The sequence below is a fragment of the Propithecus coquereli genome, unplaced genomic scaffold (assembly GCF_000956105.1).
Source record: "Propithecus coquereli isolate 6110/MARCELLA unplaced genomic scaffold, Pcoq_1.0 Scaffold3, whole genome shotgun sequence".
NCBI classification, from domain to species: Eukaryota; Metazoa; Chordata; class Mammalia; order Primates; family Indriidae; genus Propithecus; species Propithecus coquereli.
Genome location: NW_012148618.1, coordinates 3,518,448 through 3,528,705, shown reverse-complemented (window position 1 = coordinate 3,528,705; position 10,258 = coordinate 3,518,448). Strand labels below are relative to the sequence as shown.

The 10,258-nt window shown below is 32.2% G+C and overlaps 1 protein-coding gene across 1 annotated transcript; it reads right to left on the bottom strand.

Annotated features, from left to right (window-relative positions):
* Positions 1–2,480: 2,480 nt before the first annotated feature.
* LOC105814200 (olfactory receptor 4Q2) lies at positions 2,481–3,422 on the bottom strand. The gene has a single exon (XM_012649099.1). The coding sequence runs from the start codon at positions 3,420–3,422 to the stop codon at positions 2,481–2,483; it is 942 nt and encodes a 313-aa protein (XP_012504553.1).
* Between the last annotated feature and the right edge of the window lie 6,836 nt (positions 3,423–10,258).

Genomic DNA, 10,258 nt, shown 5'->3' with positions numbered 1-10,258 from the left:
TTCTTTACATATTTTATTTTATATTTCCTGATAATACATAATAAATAGATAAATAATAAATAACTTCCAAAGAATAGTGATTTTTAGCTTACATACTTTTTATCTTTTTCTACCCCAAAATATTGAATAGTGTTTTAATTCCTAAATATCATTTTTTCCATATATCTTTGATTAGTGGAAAATATCTAGCAGCAACAGAGAGCCTCTCTACATTAATCTCTGGTGAAAAATCAGCTGGATTATGTATTTACGATTAATTGTTTCAACTCTTTTGGTGTTTGATCTTCAATTAGTTCTCTGTTGGTAGTATAGTTATTAAAGTACAGACTAAATTCAAATATAGACCTCTCTGATTCCATATTCAAGTTTCTATAAATGAAGTCACACTATTTATAGTTGTTTCTAGTATGAATTGGACTGCTTTGTTACCTGCTCAATATTGAGATGTTTATCTGACTTCTCTGACAATAGTGGTGGTATTTCCATAAGTGCTTTGATGTCTGTTATTGAGTTTAAGAGATACAAAAAAAAGTTTGATCAATTCTTATTTCTGTAGCATCTCTCAAAGAGTTTCCTATGTCTCAATGAAAAATCTACAAGTTATCTTTCCAAGTATTAGAAAAGAAAATAGCTCTAAAATATTTCTTTCATAGTCAATACTACATTCATCAGAGAAGACATTAAATTTTCCTGCATGTATTGAACAAACTTTTGAGTCTCTATTTTATTTATTTTAGGTAATTTCATAAATTATGGGAATATAAAGATAATAAAGACAAAACCTCAGTCTTCAATTAATTGACCAAACATTCTTGGTTTCTGTCTCTGTCACATAGATTAGTTGCTCGAATTACTTCTATAATCCACTGACTATAAAATCTGTATAAATGAAAATACTGCACATTTCATTTGTATTTTAGATTTATATTTTATTTGTGTCTACTTTGTTCTAAACTTGAATGTAAATTTAATTTTCCTATCTTTGGTTATAAAGATTCAGTAAACAGTAAACAGGCCTAAGAATTAAGTCTTAATATAATTCTAAGGATACAAAAAATGTCAATGAGGGATCCTTTGATGGTCATGCGACAGAAATATAAAATAAACTTTCCAATAATTGACCAAGGTGAAATCATCATGAATTCATTTCTATATACTTTCTAGTACTCGCCACAAACTAGTGGTAGCACATAAAACTGTTACTACATTAAGGTAAATCGACCAGTTTAGAATTTCACCATCTATACTTTAGGTTATTGAAAAAAACATAACTTTAATGAATAAATAATTTTTGAACCGTATTATGAGGCAGGCACCAAGCTAGACACATTCATGTCTATTGTCAGTTTTCACCCTCACAACAGCACTGAAAGATAGATAGCATTTTATTCATACTACAGATGAGAAAATTAAGGCTCCAATGCTTTAAATGATTTGTCCAGATCCACTTGGCTTGTAATTCAAAAACGGGTATTTGAACCTACATTATTAGGCAATTGTTCTTGCAATTAAACTACTAGATGATAGTCAGTGGTGTGATGAGGTGATGAAGCTGACTTATCCCCTTAGCTTGTTATACATTCATATAAATCTAATTCACTCTAATACATCTAAATGATACCCTTTTTAATATTTAGAGAGAACAAGAAATGCATACAATTCCTTACTCAATTGACTGTAAACATTTACAGGTGTTCCTTGACTTACAGAGTTATGTCCAGATAAATCCACCATAAGTTGAAAATGTTGTAAGTCAAAAATACATTTAATACATCTAACCTATTGAACATTATAGCTTAGCCTACCCTCCCTTAAAAGTGTACCCTCCCTTAAAAGACACTTGACATTAGCCTACAACTGGGCAAAATCATCTAACACAAAGCCTATCTCATAACAGTGTTGAATAGCTCAGGTAATTTATTGAATGTTGTACTGAAAGTGAAAAACAGAATGATTGTATAGGTACTACTGAAACTATACTTCAAATAAAGTATAGTTGTGCACCACCTTCAAATAAAAAAAAACATAAGATTGAACCATGGAAATTGGGGACCGTCTGTAATTAGAATAAGTTAAAATTGAAAAGAAAATAAAACCTGTTGCAAGGTAGAAAAGAAGGTGGTGAGAGCTTGGAAAGAGTGGCTTGCACCAGCTTGTAATAACAAACTGAATGGAAAGAGTGGATGGGATAAAATTTGATCAGATGAATAGATAGAATGGAAGAATACAACTAATACAAAAACAGAAAATAGATTTGGCCCAATTTAAAAAGAGAAATCAGATGACAGAACAATTCAGGATGAAATACTTTTTTCTGATTTATAGTGCACAATTTAATTATAAAGCCAGATATAAGGGTATGATGACTTAATGAAAGAATAATTTTTAAAAAATCCTAGGCCACTACCTCCTAACTCATTATTGAAAAAGTAATTAGTTTAACCTCGGATTTTCTGGCCTCAAAAACTTACTTCAACATCTCACATCTCCTGCTTTTTCCAAGTCAGTCCAGTCCTGCCCCACAGCTTCCGTATGGCTGACTTGACCTCTTGGTTCCGAAGTGTGTAGATGAGGGGGTTTAACATGGGAGTAATGACATTGTAGAGTACAGCCACCATCTTGTCCACAGAAAAAACAGAGAAGGGACGAGCATAGATGAAAATACAGGGACCGAAAAAGAGTGTTACCACCATGAGGTGGGAGGCACACGTGGAGAGTGCCTTTAGCCTTCCCTCCTTGGAGCGAATCTTGAGCAGGATAGTGGTGTAGGAAGAAACGAGCACGACAAAGGAGCTGGTAGAGATCAACCCGCTGTTAGATATCATGAGCAATTCAGTGACAAAGGTGTCTGCACAGGCAAGTTTGATGACAGGGGGAACATCACAAAAGAAGTTGTCCACCTGGTTTGGCCCACAAAAGGGCAGATGGATAGTGAGAATAGTCTGGACAGTGGAGTGCACAAATCCTCCCATCCAGGAGGCAGCTACCAACACACAACATAATCCCCGGCTCATGACAGTGGTATAGTGCAGGGGGCGACAGATTGCAACATAGCGATCATAGGCCATCACTGTGAGCAGGAACATCTCAGCTGCCCCTACGAGGTGCAGGAAAAAAAGCTGCACAATGCATTGGTCATAGGAAATGAGTTTTTCATTATCGAGGAAATCAGTTAGAAGCTTAGGCGTAGTTACTGTAGAATAACATAGGTCCAGAAATGAGAGGTTGCCAAGCAGGAAATACATGGGTGATGTATTCAGGTAGTTATTCGAGGCCACTGTGACCATGATGAGGACATTGCCAACCCAAGTAGACACATAGAAAAAAAGAAACAGTACAAATAGCCCTGCCTCAATGGATGATGTCTGTGAGAAGCCTGCCAGGACAAATTCTGTCAACACTTTTGTTTGGTTTTTATCCATTTGACCTGGCTCTACCTAGATCGAAGAAATTAAACAATGGGGCATTAGTAATATTAAAAATGGATGCGATATTTCACATCAAACACAAGACTCTGCTCATTTCAAAAGAGATAATTTTCTCTGACATCCATCCTGATTGATTACCTGGGAGAAATTATATCCTCCTTACCTGATATAAACATAGTCTCCCACCAGCTGCAACCTTGAGACAATAATGAAGTAGCCAAGATTTATTGGAGCATGAAGTCCTCTGGTCCTGGGCCTTTCATTTCAATGTGGTGAGTTACTTTTTTCCATCAATCGTTATATTACCTCTCTCTCCTTTTCCACATTCAGTTTCAAGAAATACCTTACGTTTTCCTGAGATATTACTTTTTTTGAAATAAAAAAAGTCTTTGGGAAAACATAAAACTTGAAGGTAGAATTTAAGATTCCAGCGAATGAGCATTAGATCTGTAGAGTTTTATTTGGGAAAAGGAAATCTCTATGCCTTTTGCCACCAAGGTCACTCTTGTAGGACTCTATATAACCTGCGCAAATAGCTGGAGGAAGAATCACATTCCACTTTGGGCTTATTGCTAGTTTATTGACCTCTAACTATGTTTTTTGAATGCCTGTTTAGTTTATTGTATTCATATTTCTGTTCAGTTTATTACTTTCTATAATATATTTCTCATCTTAAATCATATTAGTGGGCATATGGGTACACATTATTCTTCCAAAGAACTAAATAGAAATATAAATTGGTTATTCATGCATTCAGATGACTCTCTTTTGATTATCCTATTAAATTGATTAAAAAATAAACTATTTCTCTCAAGTTAAAAAAATGGCAATTTAGGGTATGTGTATTTTATCTATTCATGTGAGCAATGGCTGGAAGATGCTATTGCATGTGATAGTTCATTGAGAAGTGTGGGGCCCCATTATAGCTGCTGTTCACTTAAATCCTACAGCTCAGTTGTGCCATACACAGAGCAGCATTTTGAGGAATTAGGACATAATAATAAGACATAATGATTTAAAATTTAGATATTAAATTTTCTTCATCTTATTATAGTTTATATCTCCTGTAAATCTGTGAACTATATACTGTCATTTAGGCAAATCAACAAGAATAAAGTATTAAAATAATTTTAAACTAAATAAAAGTTAGCTTAAATAAAATAATAAAATTCACATGTTCCTTAACTAAGGCAATTATGTATATATAAATAGTATATTAATTATGTACTCTGTAACAATTAAAAATATCAAAAAACTGTATAAAGTAAAACCCCCAATTTAAATATTTTGTTAAAATATTTAAAAATAGGTTTATTAACATGAGAAAATGGTTATATAATAAAAGAAAAAACAGGACACAAACTGTACATAAAATGTGATACAATCTATACACAGAAAAGCTAAACTGAATAAGAAATTAGACTAAATGTAAAGACAAGAAAATATTTATATAAATTGACTTTGACAATTGGGACTTTTTTCTTATTTAGAGTTTCTAATTTCCTACAATGAACTTAATTATATTTATGAAAAATAAACTTTCTGTGAATTTGTGTGACTATGCCTATCTACAGGTTTTATGACTTCTTACTTTATTTTTACATAAAAAATTGAAAAATTTGACATTTTTTCTCTTTCTTCAGTTTAGTTATTACTTAACAGTTTACTTAAATTTCAGGTAATAATTCCATTTAATTACCATCCATGTAACTTGTTTTGAGAGTAATAGTTATTGTCTAGGTATAACCTCAAAATTCTCAGATTTTATTAAAAGCAAATTTTTAATGATGAACTTGTTTTGAGAAATATCTCACTATTTATTTCATGTTTATCTTTTTCTGATTACCAAAATTGTATGCTATTGCTGAATTTTAGAAACATGAAAAACCTGAAGAAAATTATTATCTTCCCAATACCAAGAAACAAACACTATTAATTTAATCAGCCAGTTAAAACCTTTTTAAAACGCATTTTTTGATTTACGTAATTTATATAATATTGCATAGACAATATAATATACTACTGAAAAAGACTACAATTACCATTAAATACTCATCCTGAAGATGGCTAGTGAAGGAAGATAGGAGCATGAAGGAAGATTTTCAGTATAATAGATTTTAACTCAAATTACATACATTCTGCCTGCTAGAGAGTGAATTCTTGGGTCCTACAGTCGCAGATTCCTGGCACACTAACACTATAGAACCATCCTACATGTTATAGAAACAAGAAAATAAATGAATTAGGATGGTAACTCCTGGTTACACTCGCCACTGTTAGGAATTCTGATGTTTAGGGATTTAGGGATTCAGGTATTCACAGTCAAATCACAAAGGGAATCATTAAAAATTTTTAATCACACCTTTTGCCAGAAATTATGGAACACAAAAATATGCATGTTAGGTGATACGAGATGTGGCGGTAAAAAGCAATGTATAGAGGGAAAAAAAGACATGACAGTTGCAATGTCAGCTGGATTTTTATGGAGAGGTAAGTGTGCACCTGGCCTATAGGACTGAGGGAAGAATAATAGATCATTAAGGAAAATTTGGCTGCAAGTGTCTTGCATTTCTCCTACCAGTACACCTTTGCTTGTATCGCTTTCTTTATCTGGAGTATCTTTTCTAATCAGAATTTTTTATTTTAGATCATTTTCATTTTTATATATGTACAGTAAAAATAAAAGTTTCCCCTTTCTTCCACTTCCACATCTACACCACTGGGAGGAGGAGAGAGAAAGAAGAGAAGAAGGGAAAGATAGAGACATAAAGAGACAAAGAAAGAAATGTTTTTCTCAATACAGTAATATATTTTAGATACACTTTCATGTACTGTGTCCAGCTCTAATCATTTTAACTTATATTTATTTTTAAAAACTATTCAGTATGGGTATGCTATAATGGAATACTCTACTCATGGGCATGTAGGTCATCTATTATTTTATCACCGTTACAAAGAGTACTACAATGAACAATTTGTTTATAGTTCCTTAGACCATTATTAAGTACTTAAGAACTAGAAAGTGAAATTTCTGAGGCAAATGTTGACAGATTTTTCTCCCTCCAAATTGTGCTAATTTATACTCCTATGAACCATGTATGTGACACTACTTTCCACACTCTCCAACACTAGGTAATATCATTCTTTGATTTTATTTTGCAAATATGATGAGTAAAGATGATAACTTGTTATTTTAATTTGCATTTGCTTCACCAGCAGTGTGAATAAACATCTTTTCAGGTTTTATTGGTCACACACTTTTTTCTTCTAAATATTAAATGTTTTTGTCATCATTTTACTTACTAGTTTATCATATTTTCTTTATTAATACATAGAAGTTATCTAGACTCAAGGATATTACATAATGCAAATGTTTGAAATCGCTACTCTGAGTCTAAATTTACAATTGATTAAATTTTTACTTATGGAAACCTTCAACCAGATGGAGACACAGAACATTAACAGTACCTCAGATGACTGCCTTACTCTTCCTCCCATCGGTAACGCCTAAAGCTAACCTCTTTTGTAACCTTTAGCACCTTTAATTAATTTTGCCTGTGTTTGAACTTTATATAAATGGGGTTATAAAATATATGCTATTCTATGTGTGTTTGATTTGACATTATTACTGTGCAATTTATTCTAGTTATTGTGATTCATTGTACATTTTTAATGCTAACAATCTTTATTATTTGTTCCATTTTACAAGCATAACATAATTTGTTTATACATTACACTGTTATTGAACACTTGGGTGGTTTCTCATTTTGGCCTAATACAAATAAAGCTTCTATGAATATTCCTGTACAGTCTTTCTTTTTTTGATGACCTAACATTCATTTCTGATGGATGTATATTAAGAGGGGAACTTTTTGATCCTAAGGTAGACGTATATTTAATTTGACGATAAACTGCCAAACACTCTTTAGATGTAGTTGAGCTTACAGCTTTACAATCCCACCAGTTATTATAACAGAGTTTATATTGCTCCACATCCTTTTCAACATCCATCTTTTTTAGAAACATTAATTTTAGTCATTCTCTTGGGTATGAGGTGGTATCCTTGTTAAGAAATGATGCTGAACACTTTGTCATATGTTTATTGGCTATTTGGAACTCTTTTTCATGAAGTGCCCATTCAAGTTGTTTGCTCAATTGTTAATTGGGTCATTTGCATTTTTTTATTGACTTACAGGAATTCTTTATGTATTGTATAAACAACTCTTTTTTGGATGTATGTATTGCAATTATCTGATACTATTTGTGGCTTACCTTTTTACTTTCATAGTGATATCTTTTAGTAAGTAGATGTTCTTAATTTTAATAAAGCCCAGTGTGATGGTTAACTTTGGGTGTCAACTTGACTGAATTAGGGATGCGCAGATATTTAGTAAAGCCCTGTTTATTTTCAGTCAGTGCACTAATTATTTTTAATGCTTCAGTTGGCACTGAGCCTGTCCCTCTTCTGCTAAAAGGAAAACTCAGGTGGTTTGGCATTTGATTAGAATAATTGGGCTGCCCTAGATGTGTCTGCGAGGGAATTTACATAGGAGCTTGGTGTGAGAGTCAGTGGACTTAGTGGGAAACATCTGACCTCAGTGTGGGTGGGCACGTTCCAATCAGCTGGGAGCCAAATTGAGCAAAAAAGTAGAGGAATTCTCAGCCTTCATAATCAAGTGAGCCAATTCCCCTACTAAATCCCTTCTCAACTCTCTCTCTCTAAATATATACATATATATATATTTAGTATATATATATACTATTGGTTCTGTCTTTCTACAGAACCCTGACTAAAACAACCAGTTTGTCTAGTTTTTTTTTTTTTTTTTTGGTTAAATATATTTCTCTCTTGTTTAAGAAATCTTTGTCTCTCTTAAAGTCTTGAAAATATATTCCTTTGTAAAAATGAATGCTTAAATAATTTGGCATTCAATATGATCCATTTTGAATTATTTTTGTGTGTATGGTGTGAGGTAGAGCGCTAGGTTTATTTTTTTCCGCATGGATATTCAATTGACCTAAAAATATTTACAGGTATTGAAAAGACCATTGCTTTTCCACGGGACTGCAATGGAGGCTGTGTGAGAAATAAAGCAACTATGTATGTGTAGTCTTCTCTTTCAATACTCTGGTCTACTTTTCTATTCTTTTTCTAATACAGTACTGTCTTAATTACTCTAGGCTTTATATTAAATCTTGATATCTAGCAATGTAAATCTTCCCCTTTTGTTCTGTAATATTGTTTTGTATATTTCTAGGTCCTTTGCATTTCTACATACATTTTAGAATCAGCTTCTTAATTTCTTTAAATGCACTTGTAAGAATACTGATTGTAATTTTAATATCTCAGTAGATCAATTCAGAAACAATTGCAATATACATTGAATCTCACAACACATGAACATCATGTCAATTTCTCTGTTATGTTTTTTAGTTTTCAGTGTTAAGGTCTTATATAAATTTCATAATATTTTTAATCTAAAAATGACATTTTTGAGCTATTATAATTTTTTCTTTCTCTTTAATTTCATTTTCTAGATTGTTGTAAAATCCTTGCTAAATTCACTTACCATAGGTATTGTGTTAAATCTATAGATCACTATAGGTAGTATCAATATCTTAACAATATTGTTTTCATCATAAACATGATATATATTCCCATTTATTTCTCTCTAATTTCTTTCAGCAATGTTTTCTGGTTTTCAGTGAAAAATCTTTCATCTCATCGGCTAGGTTTATTTCTAATTTTTTTTTCTTTTTCATATCTTTGTATATAAAATTGTTTTCTTAATTTCCTTTTTAGACTGTTCACTGTTAGTGTGTAGAAATACAATTTCGTGTGTTGACTTTGTATCCTGCTACTTTGCTGAATTCTATTAGTTCAAACAGGTGTATGTGTAATCTTTAGAATTTTCTATATTTAAGATAATAACATCTGTATACAGAGACAGTTTTACTTCTTTCTTTCCAATTTATATGATTTGATTTCTTTTTCTTGCCTAATTTCTCTGGTTAGAACTTCCAGTTCTTGTTGAACAGAGTGGCAAAAGTGAGCATTCTTGCCTTGTTTTTGATCTTAGAGAAAAGCTTTCAGTCTTTCACCGTGGAGTATGTTTGCTGTAAGTTTTTCATATATGGCCTTTATCATGTTGAGGTAGTTTCTTTCTATTACTACTGTAAGTGCTTTTACCATGAAAAGATAAATTTTATCAAATGCTATTTCTGCATCAGTCACTCCCCCACATTCTGTTAATATGGTGTATTACATTAATTTTTTTGTGCGTTGAACCATCCTTGCATCCTGGGAATACATATCACTTGGTCATGGTATATAATCCTTTTAGTGTACAATCGAATTCCACTCATCAATTAAAAAAGGAATTATTATTAGATGAAACAACATATATGAATTGAAAAATGATTAGGCAGACTGAAAAGACAGACAAAAAATAGTACTTATTGGATGATTCTATTTATATAAAATTCTACAAAATTCAAACTAATTGAAAGTGACAGAAAGTAGATCAATGGTTGCCTGAGGAGGGGATGGGAGGAAGGACATGATAGCACCACAAGGAATCTCTTAGGGATGATTTATATGTTATAGGTAGGGGTATTTTCTTGTTAGTTTAACATTTATGTGTTGTTTGTTTACTTGTTTCCTTTCTTTCTGTATCCCCCACTAGAATTTATGGTTTGTGGCTGGGGTTGGCAAACTATGGCCGTATGGGACAAATCTGGCTCATAGTCTGTTTATGTGCGACCCACAAGCTAAGAAGGGTTTTCGAATATTTTTAAAGGGATGCAAAAAAGAAAAAAAATAAGGAAGA

Bases quoted from the DNA above. Each gene is read 5' to 3' on its own strand.
- LOC105814200 (XM_012649099.1), bottom strand. From the start codon at position 3,422: ATGGATAAAAACCAAACAAAAGTGTTGACAGAATTTGTCCTGGCAGGC.